The sequence below is a fragment of the Malania oleifera genome, chromosome 13 (genome assembly GCF_029873635.1).
Source record: "Malania oleifera isolate guangnan ecotype guangnan chromosome 13, ASM2987363v1, whole genome shotgun sequence".
Taxonomy (NCBI): domain Eukaryota; kingdom Viridiplantae; phylum Streptophyta; class Magnoliopsida; order Santalales; family Ximeniaceae; genus Malania; species Malania oleifera.
In genome coordinates this window covers 20,819,672-20,836,897 of record NC_080429.1, presented here as the reverse complement: position 1 = coordinate 20,836,897, position 17,226 = coordinate 20,819,672, and the positions used below count along the sequence as shown (strand labels likewise).

Sequence of the window (17,226 nt, the reverse complement as noted above, 5' to 3'; positions counted from 1 at the left end):
TTTTAAATTTATAGTATATATAAAAGTACAACAGTGTAAATTATTTTAGGAACGAAAATACCCTTATGTTTAAATAAATATTAAAAACTCCTAGAAGTAATTTTAAATCAATTTGTAAACAAAATTAACGTTATGTTTTTTTACATCAATATTCCTAAAAGAAGAAATTTTTTTTATTACATAAGAACTCCAACCACCAACGAGCCCTTTGGACCCTTGGTGCGATATCAAACTTACGGATCAACGTCTTCCGCCCCCATGTCTTGCTGATTAGGATAAAGTCCGGAATGCGGACATGACTTCTGTGCATCAGTTGGACGTTCGGCGAACACGACTTCTGTGCATCAGTTGGATGTTCGGCCAACCCAACCCTTGGGACACATCTCCATTACCATCTACGGTCTCTCTTAGCTCACAGAGAACTCTCACCATTCACGGTCTCCGCTGGCTCACAGAGGGAACTCTCATCATCCACAGTTTTTGTTGGCTCATAGAATAAGCTCTCACCATCCACAGGTACCACTCGCTTTGTGAGTGTATCTATCTGGAATTGAACCTCCAATACTCATTCTTACTTGCTGATGCCTTTCCATCGAGTCATGTCCGTGGGAACAAGAAGAAAAGTTTTTATACAATAAAGAAGTATAGATAGTGTAAATCATTTTATTAATAGATTTAATTTTATCTTTTAAAAGTAAGATCAAATAATTTAAAAGAAGTAAATTTAACCAATAGATGACCTTACATTTTAGAATGTTTAAAAATAAATTTTTGAACTTAAAAAAAAGCCTTTTGTTTAGTTCAAAAATAAAATAAACTAATATTAAATATAGATGTCTACATCTATATTTATTTTATAATAAATTAATAAAAGTATAAATAAAATAAATCATTTTGTAGCAAAAATATTTATATTTTAAAAGCAATACAAAATATTTCTAAATGAAAATAAATCCAATAAAAATTAGATATACTTACATTTATATAATCTATTTTAGGTATGTTAAAGTTCAAATCTAGAAAAGAAATTCTATTTAACAGAAAAGAAAGTAGTGTGTATATATGTGTGTGTGCACATAGTGTAAATAATTTTTTAGACAAAAATATAATTAGAAGTAAAACATGTATTTCAAAAAAAAATCCAATAATATTAGATAAATCTACACTTAAAAGTTTTATTTGTAAAAGAGGTCAATATTTGGACCTAAAAAATCGTTTCATTCAAAAAATAAAATAAATGCAACTGTAAAAGGTAAATTCTAAAATAAAATAGGTAAATGTATTTGATGTTTTCACAAATTATTGTGAACTATTTAACATCATTTACATAAATAATAATACAATTTCTAAAATATAATTTGTAAACCTAGATGTACCCCCAATTAATAAATTTAAAATTTATTTAAAATTTATTTAAAATTTAAAAACTCATTAATTGATCATTAAATAAACTAAAAAAAAATTTAGGTGGCAAAACACATTTGAAAAATTGTAATAAAGTTATTAATATTTTCTTGGAAAAAATTCGTATATTGGGGCTTTTATAAAATTAAAAATAATGAAAAGTTCTTTTTATCTATAATGCAATGTAAATATTAAAATTTAATATTTGTCATAATTTTAATTAGAGTATTTGTGTCAATCTTAAATTTTTAAGGTTTTTCATGTTCCTACATTTACATTGGGTTATACTAGTATCTCATATCAACATTTGTATTTTATAATTTTTTTAAAAAAAATTAATTTTTATAAATAATTTTAAATTATTCAAACTTTAATATTTATAAATTAAGGGGAGAGCGAGCCTTGGATCAACGGTAAGGTTGTTCCTTTGCAACCGATTTATCAAGGGTTTGAATCGAAGGAAATAGTCTCTTTACATAAAAGTATGGGTAATGTTGCGTATATTGTTTCTTATCCTCACAAAATGAGGAGCCTTATGGCCCAAATATGCTCTTTATTATTATTATTTACAAACAATTTCGTGAAATGCATGTACCATATTGACTAACAATTCTATAGGCAAAGTAAAACGTATAAAGTATTAAAAAGGAGTATAATTTGGTAGTTGGGCACCTTCGGTGCAGTTTTCTATGTTGTTTTAGGGTTGGGCTTTGCTAGTTGGTCTCTTGGGAATTGGGCCTTGGGTGAAGAGGCCCAAATGCCCAATTGTGTTATGGGGCAAGGTTGTGAAGTTGAGGAGCTTGGGTTTGTGCCAACTGCTTATTAATAATAGTTGCCATTAGCAAATATTTGTAGGATAAATTTAAGAGTAAAAATACATTAATCTGTTTAGGGGTTCAACGTGAAGATATTGTGTTGACCTTATAGGTTAGATCCCGTTTTGATTATGATAAATACCTTGATACTTAATGTTTGATGAGATTATGTGCAAGATCAATTGAAGGTTTCTATATGATGCACATGGACTTGAAGAAAATAAAGACCCTGAAAACTATTTTCATGTTATAATTCATTTTAATTCAATGAGGGTCTATAATAGTAATTAGGAGAAAATTTCTGTAATAATTATCTGCAAATCATGTATATAGGTTAAATTGTATGTTCAAAAAGATCTAGAAAGACCTTAGAACCCACATGTATGCATAAACATATGTGCTTATATGAATAGGGTTAATGTATAAGGGAATTAGAATCGAAATGTATTAAAAATGCATATTCAATTAACCGAACCAGAATGCGTAAAAGCATTTGGTTGACCAAACAAGTCAAAGGTCAACATTTTGACCATAGCACGGTCAACCGTACCTTGCCAAGTTCATACAATTTGGTCAACCATACTCCCATCGAGTCAACGTTTTGACCACTCGGTTGACAGACCAGATTTATATGGGCAACGCTTTGGTCTACCGAACCCCCACGTGGGAGATTCCAACTGCCCGGTTGACCGAACCATCTAGTTCAAAATCACCTAGTAGACCGAATTGCACAGATTTGGGAAAATCGCCTTTAAGACCCTTAGTTCGGTCGACCGAACTCTCAGTTCATTTTTTGCATGGTCAATCGAACTTTGTCACTTGGTTAACTGAACCTCAAGTTCGGTCGACCAGTGCCCTCAGGTTGGACAATTTTTTTACCGCGATTAAATTTTTTAAACGGGGTTAACTTTGCTAAATTGTTTTAAAATAATTCTAATAATTTCCTATATATCCTAAACGGTTATAATTTGGCTTTTGTCTATAAATATGAGTTCATTTATTAGTCAAAATCTTCTTTACTTCAAAATCCCATTTTGCTCAAATATTCTCATATCTTCATTCCCTTGATGCATCTTAGTAGTGTGAGAGCTTATTGATTGTACTTTTGATTACTAGATATTGCTAATATTCTACAATATTGATTGATTATTTGACATTGATTTTGGGGAGTTTGGCTAAGTTTTATCTCACAGATTTGAACTTTATAAATCTTGTGTTAGGATAAACTAACAAGCTTAAGGATCTTTGCATTGTCATTGCAAGACTCCTATAACTTTGTTTTTGTTGTGCAAAAATATTTTCTACAAGCTATAATATTTTTCAAACTACTCTTGTACTCATTTTATTGAAGGAAATATTTTGAGGTAGTTTGATTATTTGATTAGTATCTTTGAAATTTTGTTTTGTTGTTGAAATTTAATATAACTTGTTTCAAAGATATAGCTTGATTAGAACACTCTTAAGCAAACTTGTTATCATATCTTATTGAGTGTTGCTTACATAAAGATACACATCACTGAGCTTACATTTACTTAGACTATTGATATGCATTGATTGGTTGATATTGGTACAAATCTGCTTGTTAAAGAAGCATACACTGTACACTATTTGTATTGTGAAATCTGTTGTATTCCAGGCGTGGTCTAAGAGGGTGGTAATTTAATCCTGTAAGGATTGGTTGTAAAGGTTGAGGTTAGCCCTGTGTTAATTGACCTGGTTGTCAAGGTTGAGGTCAGTCCTGTGCTAATTGACCTGATTGTATTAGGTGCCACTCCACCTGTTAAGTGAGCCTATAGTGTAATCCTTGTGCTGGTGAGCCAAGGCGGGGACATAGGCAGTATTGGCCGAACCCCGATAACATTTCTTGTGTTGCATTTAATTTCCTCACTTAAATATACGCACTTGAATGTTGTCATTTTAATTATGGTGAATGGTTCAGAAATACTGAGATTGTTTCAATTGCTTTACATTCTTGCTCAGTTTGAATTCTGCTAAATTAGTTAATTGTTAGAAAGACCCTAGGTTGGGAAATACTAATTGTGATTTAAATTTGACCTAGGAAAGTTTGAAATTCCAATTCACACCCCCTCTTGGGAATACACCAAAGCTATCACATTGACATTCCTTGAAGTTTCAAAAGTTTCAGAAATTTTTCTTAAGATTTCAAGAATTTCATAGGTTTATTTTATGGTTTGCCAAAAAGATAGAAATCTATCCTTTCGTATTTTACAAAAGGATAAGTCCTTTGAAGAGTGTTTTAAAGACCTAATGTTATAAGAATTTTGTGATATTTCTAAAATCTCACTTGGCGGGCACCCAATCAAAACCCGCCTACCTGTTTATTAAATGGGTTGGGTTCAAACCCAATTTAAACAGGTGGTTATAGGTCACCCATTGGATTCAGACATATTTTGCCACCCCTAGTCCTTTCTAAACATGTTCCTTACAAAGGCACTTTACATGTAATGTTTTTCTAGATATATGGCTCTAAAAATTCCATACTTACATCATAAAATTAAAGAGTCATTTGGAAAATAATTACCTTTAAGACTCCATCTGAAACCAAAAAACTTGAAATAGACAAAAAAAAAAAATGAAAGAATTTATTTTTTGTTGTGTAAAACCCTCAATTATGCACAACGGAATATATATATATATATATATATATATATATATATATTTGTAAGTAAAGGATCAAAACACACACTGCTGCAATCTAATGATAAAAATACAGAACAATCCATAACCACAACAAATTAAAGGAAGCAATAACAATCACAAAGACACAAGAAATTACATGATTTGACAATGCTTACATCCACGGGAGCAAACGACAAGGATTCACTATCTTCTTGTGTAGATTACAAGAGCAATACAAAAATCTTCTTAATTCTCTCAACAACTATCAACCACTTTAAATATATCATAAATATACATAGAGTTCCCGGAGGTTTTCCCTCCAACCCCAACCATACTAATGTTCATCTTTCAAATTTTGAAATCTATGATGGGCATCCCGAGCCAAACCGTTGACGGTTTCAGACAGAATAGAACACTACCCTAAACAGTTGACAGTTACAGGCCTACCATCGACGGTTCTCCCTATTGCAATGTTGCATCCTGATTTCCTTCAAGCTTTTCCTTTGTGTATGCTATCCACTCAGTATGTGAGTTACAATTCACAACAAACTCCACCTTGGCGAACATACGCCCCTTAGGAGAAAATTGAAAAAAATGAACCCACTGCTCCACCTTGAACTTAGGACTTTAGGATGGGACCACCTCCCGTCTAGCAACTGGAGACAAACACCAAATCCAAGCAACACCACTTGAACTTGTCAATGGCAGCTTCAGCTTCTACCATGAACCTCGATTCAGTTGTAGATGCAATAACCTGAGACTGCGCCCTAGGCTTCCAGAAATGCCTTCCCTCAATAGTAAACATAGAAGCTGTTGCAAGCCTTCTATCACGATAGTCTTCAACAAATCTCACAAATGACGGTCCACTCTTTTGCCTACCAAAACACTCCATTACACTATCATGGGGACATATCCATGACATCACAACCTATCTTTAGGTACCGAGCGGTAGACATTTCACATTGATTCTCCAAAGAATCCCCTTGAGATGACAAACAAAGTCTCCTTGCGGTTCCGTCCACAAAGCCACCCTAAAATAATACCTATCTCCCTGCAGCTTTGTCTATGCAAATCATCAAACCAAGACCTTTCTTGGCCGTACCCAACACATTCATGTCAAAACCTTTCAACAAAGTTCCCAAGTGATCAATCTCAATCAAAGCTTTCCCATCCAATAACATGTCATTCACACACAACAGATACATCACCTTGCAGCATCTTATCACCCTCTTCCTCATTAGAAGCCTCATCAACTCCCACACCTGGTACATATGCAATATGAAAAGGAAGGTGTATTCCCAAAAGGGGGGGGGGGGTGAATTGGGATTTTAAAATTTTTTTATACCCTTTTTAATTTACTTTTTCTTAGCTCTTTTCGGTTTCATCAAATGCACATACAAAGGTGATTTACAAACAAAAGTTAAGCGGCAAATTTATTTGATTATAAACCTTTATTAATGAATATATCAATTTGAATACCCTTTCAACAATTTAATTCAATCCAACCAAGATAACCAAAACATAATCCACAATATAGAATGAATTTAGCACTGCTTCTAAGATTCAGCAATTTAGTAACTCAAAGTAGAGTTTAAGTATGTAACTGATAAAAAACCCTATATTAGTAAACTTTATTTCTCAATATTAAGCACAATGTAAATTTCGAACACTCTTCCAAAAACTCAGAATTTAAATAAACTTTCAATTAATGAGTCTTGGGTGTTAACCAATTAACGTATTCTCTAACAGTTTCCGCAATAAGTATTGATCAACCAACGTACTCCCTTTCGGTTTCTGCAATTCCAAAGTCAAATTAATTTTTAGTTTATTTAAAATTCAATCCACGTAGTTTATATAAGCAGAAATTAAAATCCAACCACGCAGTTTATATGAGTAGAAATTAAATGAGAGTAGGGAAGAGAGTGACACCACGAGTTTTGCGAGGTTCAGCTATACCTGCCTACGTCCTTGCCTTAGGCAACACACCTAAGGATTCTACTATACCACTCATTTACGGGTAAAAGCAACCTTACATACTCCTTTGCGGGCAGGAGCAGCCTTTTACAATCCCTTCTTCAACTAGGGTGGAGCCCTCTCTCTAGGTGATACCTTACGTTTGGTACAACGATTCAACAATCTTGAACCATCAAGAAAAACAAGAAACAAATTTGGTGTACAAAGACACTCTCTTCAACAGCATATTAGTACAAGTTATAGCACAATATACTTCAGAAATTAATCAATATAAATAGATGAAGCTCAAGAATATATCATCGGGGTTCTTTAGATTTGAAAAATCTCAGTTTAAGCACAAAAACCTCAAGCTTTAATTAAGCAAATTCATAGCAATAGCTTTCAGCAAAGTATGCTTAGCAAGAACTCTTTGAATGTGGAAGAATTTGAACAATAACTGATTTCTTATTTGTTGGTGTATAAAATCCTTAGGTTTAGTATGTATTTATAGAGTTAAAAAGCATATTTTCATGTTGCCTAGGTTGCTTCAGTTTATTTTGACTTCCAACTTCAATTTACTTTAAGTTTTATCAAATCATCTTTGAATCCATGCTTTAATAGTATAAGCTTTATGAGATTTTCTTTCTTTGGAGTATAAACTTTCAATAATCCTTGTGTGCACTTGACCTTGTATTCACATACTTGAATCCTGAAATATCATCACTGAACGAAATATGTTAAGTTCCTAGGATTTGTATCATCAAAATAAGATTTTAAGCCTTGTAAGGCAAACAATCTTCCCCTTTTTGATAATGACAAATAAGGAGCAATAATGAGTAAGCCTTAAAAAAGCTCTTCCTTACAATAAGTATCAACTTAATAATATTTGCAATATCAAGATCAATTTCAATAAGCATATCAGAATTCTCAATCAATTTCAATATCATTCTCATATATCAAGATTAGCTTAATATCAAATCATGTCATAATTCAAAATCAATTACTATGCTCAATTTTTGTCCAAAACTTCTCCCCCTTTTGACATCAACCAAAAAAAGTAAGAATAGCTACAAAATGGATCTTTTATATATTTACTCTTGTATGTTGATGATATGTTAATAGCTTCAAAGAATAGGGAAGAAATCAACAAGTTGAAAAGTCTGTTAAATCAAAAGTTTGAGATGAAAGATCTTGGTGAAGCAAAGAACATATTTGGCATGGAGATACGTAGAGACAGAATGAGAGGAAGAGTTAGTTTGTCTCATAAATAGTATTTGAAGAAGGTAGTACATAGTTTTGGCATGTCTGAGCAGTCAAAACCAGTAAGCACTCCTCTTGCTCCTCATTTCAAACTTAGTGCGGCTTTATCTCCTAAATCAGATGACGAACGTAAGTATATGTCACAGGTTCCTTATGCAAGTGTTGTTGGTAGTCTGATGTATGCAATGGTTTGTACTAGACCTAATATTTCACAAGTTGTTAGTATGGTAAGCAAGTATATGCATGATTCGGGTAAAGGACATTGGCAAGCTGTGAAATGGATTTTGAGATATATTATGAATACGATTGATATTGGTATAGTATTTGAGAAAAATAATACTATTGATAAATGTATTGTTGGATATGTGGATTCGGATTTTGCAAGTGATTTGGATAAACGTAGATCAACTACTGGATATGTTTTCACATTTGCTAATGGTCAAGTGAGTTGGAGGTCTACCTTATAGTCTACCATTGCCTTGTCCACAATAGAAGCAGAGTACATGGCAGCTTCAGAGACTGTTAAGGAAGCTATTTGGTTGCAGGGTTTACTTGAAAATTTGGAAATTGTTCAGAAGCACATTGTTGTGTTCTGAGATAGTTAGAGTGCTATTCATTTAGCAAAGAATCAAGTCTACCATGCACGAACGAAGCACATCGACGTTCGGTTTCATTTTATGTAGGATATTATTGATGGAGGCAAGATACTTCTTCAAAAGATTGCTACAACTGAAAATCCCGCAGATATGTTGACCAAGATTGTGACAACAATCAAGTTCAAACATTGTTTGGACTTGATCAATATCCTGCAAGTCTGTATACTTTTGGAAGACGCTGATGATGTGGAACTTTAGAAAATATCGGTGACTGAAATTTTTTTTGAATTTATCGTCAAGGTGGAGATTTGTTATTTTTTGTCCCACATTGGTTGAATAGTTCCGCATTAGTATAAAAGGTTGTTTTGAATTTTTTATATTATTTGTCCCACATTAGAGAGAAGTGTTTTTTAGACTTGAGGTTGAAGCTATATAAAGAGCTCAACTCTTCATTTGTAAAATACACCTCAAAGTTGTACTTTATCAAGAAGAAGTGGATTGATCATCGGCGCCCGAGGACGTAGGTAATTTTATACCGAACTTCGTAAATTTCTTGTCTTGTTCTTTTTACTGTTTTATTATTAATTTATACATTACTTTAATTTCTTATATATTCAATAGCAATAGTTGTAGTATTGGTGTTTGGCACAAGTGGAGTGCCCAACACAACAATATATACCGAACACTATAATATGATTTTAATTCTGATTCCTTACCGAACCAAATATGAGAGAGGAATTTGACATTCCATTTTCGATTCCAGTAAATTCCGATTTGATTCCGATTCCAATTGTGAACCAAATGCTACCTTAGTGGATCTTAAAGCCAAAATTTTATGTTAAAAATTAAACACTTAATTTTAAACTTAAGCTACTAAATAAATATTTTAAAATAAATTTTGTATCGCCATTTCATATCCCTTCCTACATATTCCTCCCAAAATTGAAATTATACATGTTTTCAAAGCTTCTTTTTTACCTGATATGCTGATTTTGCCCCTCTCACATTATCATCCTACCTGTAGTCTAACTTATCTTGATTTGTGTAATGGTCTTGAACCCAACTTACATGAGGTATTGTCCACTTTGACGCATTGGCCTCTCAAATTTGTCTTATAAAAAGCACCTTTGGAGTTTGAACCATCCTTATAAGTTCAAGATCTCCTTAATACATATCCGATGTGTGATCGTGACAATTTGCTTTAAATACTAATATAAATACAACTATATGCACAAGTTCAGAATTCTCAATAAACTTAAAACTTGAAAAAAAAAAAAAGAACTAAATAAAAAAAATCTAACTAAAATTTAAAATTAAATTTTTTTTGAGTTGATTAATTAAAGATTCATACTGGACCTAAGTTATATATCGGAAGTCTATTTAGGACAAACTTAGCCACCAAGGTACTATCTAGTTAGAGTCGAAGCGAGAAACTGCCGAGCTCGAAAAAATTCAGGGAGTTCAAATATTAATTTTGTCTTGAGGTGCTAGATGAGAGATACTTTAGTTAGGCAGGAAAATGATAGTTTAAAAAAAAAAAAAAAAATCAAAAGCAGTGGTAAGGTGACACCAACATATACCTCATAAGGAAGTTCACAAATCAGAAGGGCTCCTTTCTTTGTTCGTCTAATTTGGTCTCAGAGTTCACGAGGGCTTTTCTTTAGTTTCAGACTTTGGGTCCACATGCAAATAATGAAGTTGATAGAATTGAAATCTTACCAAATGTTTGGAGAGTGAGGTGATGCATTAATTGATCTATTGTGCTAATTGACGACAGCTTTTTGAGATAGTGTTAAAATTAAGGCAAATAGAGCATGCAACTTTGATTGCAAAGGAAAATTGAGTTGACACAATTGAACAGGCTTCCATGTTTCAAGTTTCAAGTCCTTTTCTTTTGTGGCAGACAGAGCTAGGTTCACTTTTGAGTTCAAATTTTATGTTGTATTGGCTAAGCATCGAACATGGAGATGCTTTATTTGCTTTGCCGGATGAGTTAATTCTACTTGACAAGAAATCCTCCACATATCATTATATATGTCCAGCTTAAAGATGCACGGATGTCAGGTCACATGAATTTTATAAATATCAATTGACAATGCAAGGTATATGTGATTTTCTTAGAAATTTGGCTAAGTCACATATAACACATGCACACACACATAGTGTAGATTAAGGGGGCTCTCGTGACCGAGGAAATATTGGATGCATGTTCATTCCCACGTGATTGTCTCAATCACTTGGTACTATTCGCTCAATGATTGTCATTACTGTGCTGCATGTAATCTTTAAATTATGAAATATTAATATTATTGTCTTATTTGTATTGACCTAAATTACAGTACTACTTGTGATGATGACGTAGTATTGAATTGACACTTGATATTTTCACTTTGAGGCTTAGGGCTTAGGTGGCAAAAGGAGCCTGACTAATTAGCTTGTAGAACGATCTGAGATCTTGATTTGAGATTAAAAAATTATAATATAAAAAGAAAATGTAATTAAGGTGAACTCTCAATTCTCAAGTTAACAAATTTCCTTTAGTGTTGTATCAAAACTTAAGTAATTCAACTTTTCTGTTATATCTATAAAGTTCTAAATTTTCATTAACAAAATGGCAAATAAAGTCTGTTAATCTAAAAATAACATTGATATTTTAAATCTAATTTATGTTTTAGGATAGTTCGTATTCACATGAGGACGACGTACATTCGTTTCTTCAACTTAGTTATTGATGCACAAATTTGTTAGGAGAATTTAGTTAGCTAGCTATCCCCTAGATATGACGATGCATGCATACAAGAATGAATACATAATTTTTTTTAATAAGAATAGTGAAGGATGTATATGGATCCATTTTTAATATATACAAAACAAAACAAGGTGAGAATAGAATATATTCAATAGAATTTGGGGGAAAAAAGCTCATGTTTGAAAAGATTTTTGATTTGAAGTTGTATTAGATTTGGATAAGATTTAATATAAAATTATATTAAAATTTATCCAAACCCACCCAAATCCAAATTTAAGGTTCAAAATTCATGCTACCTCATAATATATTAAAGAACAAAATAGAGTACTCCCAAGATTAGTCAAAATGAATATGCAAAACCTGAGAGGAAGAAAGATTGCATAATTTGACTCGCACCCTCTTCATCTATTGATACTAATTGTGGGCATACATATACATAGGGCATATTATAATATAAATAAGCATGTTTGATTGAGATCAATCTTTGCTAATAAGGTTTTGACAAGACTTGGCTAGAGAGTTATATTGGTTTCATAGTTTTATTTATGTGCTTGATACACCGAATGGCACGAAGAGACTCGAACTCTTTTAGATCAATTAGCTAAATCCCAAGTGAGATATAGAGGGCCCAAACTCTGTCTATCAATAAAGAACTGCAAATTAATGTTAGGAGTTCATTTTTTTTTTTTGTGAATTCAAAGCATTAAGGTGTTCATCAATGATCCCATACACACAAATATTCATTACTGAGCTGTCACAAGTAACTTGAGTTGTATTGAGGAGCATAAATTTTTTGAGAGTTAGAATTAAATTTACGTAAATTTGAAAGAAATTCAATACGATCTTATCCTATATTTTATCCAGATATTCAAGAATAAAAACCATACTCCCAAGCGTAGAATTAAAAGAGTTATTTCTATTAAAAATATTTTAATGCTCCACATTAAGACAACAAAAATAATAAAAATGCTGGTAAGAGATAGTGATATATATAAACCATAAGATCGAACTTTCAAATAAATGCATATAGAAATAATGACACCTTCAAGGGACACCTAGTGCTGCACCATTTAATTTGCAGACTTATTTCACGTCAACACTACAAATTTTACTCCTCACATTCGCCAATACAATTAAGCCAATCCTAAACCCACTTAACACAGTCATTAAACAGCTCGCTAGATAACAATAGCCACTTAATAACCAATCAATTTAAGCACAAACGAAGCCAGGGGGAACAGACATCCCACAAGCATCGATAATCAAACTCAGGGAAAGACGGACATTGAGATTGATGCCCAAGATGTTAGCTCTAATGGCAATGCACAAGCAAACCGCGGCCTCGAGGTCGAGCAGGCCTGCAAGCAGGCTGCAGCACGGAGTGGTGGGCGGAGTGCCGATGACAACTCCCACCAACCCATTCAGCAAGTCCGCGCACACTCCCAGTTTCAGGGCGTCTCGTGGGCAAGTTGCTGTTGGGGAGCCACTGCCGCCGCCAGAGGATCCCGAGCCGGGAATTTGGCCACCCGGTGGCCCGTAGGGGAAACTGCCACCTCCGGCGGTGCAAGTGCCGCAGGAGTGCGCAGGGACTAGGGCTGCAGAGAGGAGAAGGTGCAGGGAGAGGAAAAAGGCAGCTGAGAATGGAGGCTTGGAACGTACCATGGTATGTATCTGAAGAAAATGCAGTTAATTTAGAGTGGTGACCAGAGGCTATTCACTAATAAAATGAGGAAATGCAAGGAGAGTTGAGGATTAGTGTTGGAAAGTGTAGGCTTTTTGTAGGGTGTATTGGTGGTTGGAAGTGTAATACTGATAACCCGGTGATGGTTGGTTGGGATTTTTTTTATTTTTTATTTTTTATTTTCCCTTTTTTTGGTTCCTAATGTAGGATTTGTAATGAAGCAATTAATCATAGATGGATGCCATATTACAACTTGAATTTATTCAAGATAAAAGAATATGTTAGATCGAAGGAATGGTCCATTCCTCGATACCAATCCATAAAGTTTGAGAATTAATTTGATGTTAGATGTCTTAATTTCAATATTGAAAGGAGTGAGAATGAGTATAAGATGGGGAAAATATTACATGCAATTTTGTAGCCTGGACCATTGTGGTGATTCATTTGATGGGAAAAAAAATGTTACACCATGGCTTACAATAGATTATTCTTAAGAATAGTATGAGTGTCGCAACGCCCTGGATAAGGATCTAGAATAACGAGAAATAATAATATTATAAGTTTAATAGAGTCACCATTAACCTGTTATTTACCTAGGTGCGGTTAGTTCATCTAATTACTACTTATTAATTGATCTCTAGACTAATCTTTAGGCCAAGCAACCAATAGTCTCAACCTGCATTTAATTACTAGAGTTGGAATCATGGGTTTAGTTATGCAAGGGGAAGGTACTAGCACCCCCTACACGTCCGTCCTATGAATGGTATCTAATTAACCATGAATTATCCCTAAATTGAATATAATGGTATTTAATTAACTCCTTTAAAAAATCAAATAAATATTAAAATTTTAAAATAAGGTAAAAAAATAAGGTGCGATTTAGGAATATCAATTAAGACCTCCAAAGAAGGGGATCTTATTAGATAATCTCCCTCAAAACTAATATAGGTGAGGTATAAAATACTTTTACCCTTTGTTTAATTATTGGGATGCACACACACAAAAATATAATATATACATATAATAATAAAGTAAATTCATCAAATTTGATAATAAAAAAAAAAAGCTCTTCAAAACATTCCTAGATTTTTTCAATTTTTTTTATAATTTTAAATTTTTTTTAACATTTTGTTGCAATTTTTTAGGATTCTTAAATAAGTTTTCTTTATTTTTAGTATTTTTATTTTCCCATTTTTTATTATCAGAGTAAAAATAAATCAAATAATTTTTATTTATTTTTAAAAATATTTTTGCTGATTTTTACTATTTTTTCCAATTTTTAAAAATTTCAAATTAATTTGAAAAATTAATTTTAAAATTAAATAAATGAATCGTTAGTTCAATGACTCAATCGATTTGAATTGGATCTAACCTAGTTGAGAAGAGTGGTCCACATGTCAACTATCGGTGGTGACATATATGTGGCATTTTTTTTATTATTATTTTCATTTATATATATTTTTTAAATTTTCTGCAACAGGGTGACGTCATCATAACGTCACTCGCCAAGTGGTGTGCCCTGGTTAGCTCTAGGGATTTGATGTGGATCACTGACATGGCAATGATCTAGCCGTCCAGAGAAAACGTACAGATTAGACGACCAAGATTTTGCCGCTTCGCCTTCTGGATACGTAGCTCTAATTGTGCCACATGTCACCGTACGGATAGTGACACATGTCCCACTAACATATATATATATAACCCCTTTTTTATCTCTCTTCTTTTCTTCGCTTCTCTTCTTGTCTCTTCCTTTCATTCTCTCTATTTTCTCTCTCTTTCCCTCACTTTCTCATGTAGATCTCTCTCTCTCTCTCTCTCTCTCTCTCTCTCTCTCTCTCTCTCTCTCTCACACACACACACACACACACACACAACTCTCCATATCTCTCTACTCTATACTTTAGATCTCTCTCTCACCACTCTTTGTCTTTCTTAGTTTCTCTCTTTCCTTTCTTTGCTCTTTGTTTCTCTCTCACCATTCTTCATCTCTGTCTCACCATTCTTCGTGTCTCTTTACTCCACACTTTAGATCTCTCTCTCACAACTCTCCGTCTCTCTCTCTCTCACCAATCTTCGTCTCTCTCAGTTTCTCTTTTTTCTCTTTGTTTCTCTTTTTCACTTCTCCTATAGATTGCTTTCTGTTTTCTTTTTTCCTCTTTCTATCTTCTCTTCTTTCACATTCTCTTATCTCTATTTTCTTTTTGTCTCTTTATATTTTCTCTTCTTTTGCATTCTCATATGGATTTTTTTTTTTTTTTCCATTTGCAGGCTTTGATTCAAAAATAGGAACAAAGAGCAACAGATCCAAACTCCAAAAATGAGTACTAACCCCCTATTTCTGATATGTTATTATAAGATTTTTTTAGTTTTCTTGCATTTTCCGAGGAACAAAATAGGGTTGGTTGACCTTACATTAACCCAGGTTAGGTTTGAGTTTGTGTTAGCTCAAGTTAAGATTGGTTAGGCTTGATTCGTGGTTAATGGGTTCTAGGCCAATTGAGTTTAAAATGGACCATACCCATTTGGGTCTAGACTCAAAATTGGGCTGCAACCTTACTGAATTTTGGGCTTTGGGTTTTGGGCCAATGGACCCAAGTCCAAGTTTTGGATTGGTTGAATAGGATTCGGGTCAAGTTGACTTGGGTCCAATTTATTGGATCCGGATATAGGTATATGTATTTGGGTCTGGGTGGTCTGGGCATTTGGGTTTGGGCAATTCTAAATTCGGGTCAAATACTCGAATTTGTTTGTATTATTCTGTTGCATTCTTTTCAAATTGACTTTGGTTTGAAACTTTGTTTTTTGGTTCAAGAAAAGTTATTCAAATTTAAACTATAAATCATGCTTGAAATTGATGTTGAATAATACAAATTTAAGGAACCAACCTCTTATGCTTATGCTTCCTTCTTCTTCGCTTGAGCCCTACAATTCCATGCCTATGATCTTATGCTATCCTTTCTTCTTCTTTGACTGAGCCTTTCAATTCCAAGCCCCTGCTACAATTCAAATTCTTCAGTCCTCAAACCTCTTTGATTTCTTCAATCTTATCCACTCAGCCTTTCAACAATCCTCTCTCAATTTTCCAATAAGTAATTCCCTTCTAATTCTCCTTGTGTGTCTCAATTTCAGTGTCTATCTTCCAATCTTAGTGTATGTACCTAAAAAATTCTCTATTTATAGGTTTGCTTCTAATTCCTAACTTAAATTTGATTGACTAATTAATTTAAATTAATCAATCAAATTTAAACCTAATTTGTTAATTAAGTTGATTAGTCAATTTTAATTTTTCGATCAATCTTAATTAACTAACTAGTTTTCAATTTTGATTTTCTAACTAAAATTCATTTATGTGTGTGTTGGTGCAAGCATGGAAAATCTAGCGTTTTTGTTTCAATTTTTTCTTTTCTATTTTTTTTTTTTCATTTTCAATGTAAAAAAATTTAATTTCCCTATAATTTTATTTTTTCTTTGTATTTTCTCACTTTATTGTATAAATTTTGCCCAATTGTGTTATATAAGCCCTAGACAAAATGGGGCGTCAACAATGAACCTAACATAAAACTTTGATAACTTATAAAAAGAAACATGTCGTCATTTTGATGTAAATTAATGACTATGCAAAAAATTGTTTAAATCTAGAATTTAGAATAAATAAGCTATAATAATTCTCAAAAAATTTACACAAGTTACCATTTTATTAATTTTTGAACTATTATATCCTAGATAATTTTTATTGCATTCTAATCTTATTTCACTCTATTCGATCTTAATAATAAAAATTTTATAAATCAATTATAACCTTAGTATTGATGTGTAACAACCTGCTTATTTGACCATAAATTTTTTTTCATAATAATAATAATAATAATAATAACTCTATCATCCCGCTCGACTATCAAGATCATGATCAACCTGGACCCATGGATACCAGGGATATACCTGTCATACAATTCTGATACCTAAGCAGCAGAACACATAAAATTATATATATGCCATAAAACACCAGAAACCATACCAGAGTACTACTAAATTTGTCGTATATGTATATATATATGTCCCAAAAGTACCCCTAGGGTCTCACTCCAAAAGCCCATCTGACCTTAGCTCAGTAACTCACCCTTTTAACAG

At 32.9% G+C, this 17,226-nt stretch overlaps 1 protein-coding gene across 1 annotated transcript; it reads right to left on the bottom strand.

Moving 5' to 3' along the window:
• Positions 1-12,405: 12,405 nt before the first annotated feature.
• On the bottom strand, positions 12,406-13,453 carry LOC131146763 (14 kDa proline-rich protein DC2.15-like). The gene has a single exon (XM_058096534.1). It carries the CDS (start codon positions 13,077-13,079, stop codon positions 12,630-12,632), a length of 450 nt encoding a protein of 149 aa, XP_057952517.1. The 5' UTR covers positions 13,080-13,453; the 3' UTR covers positions 12,406-12,629.
• Between the last annotated feature and the right edge of the window lie 3,773 nt (positions 13,454-17,226).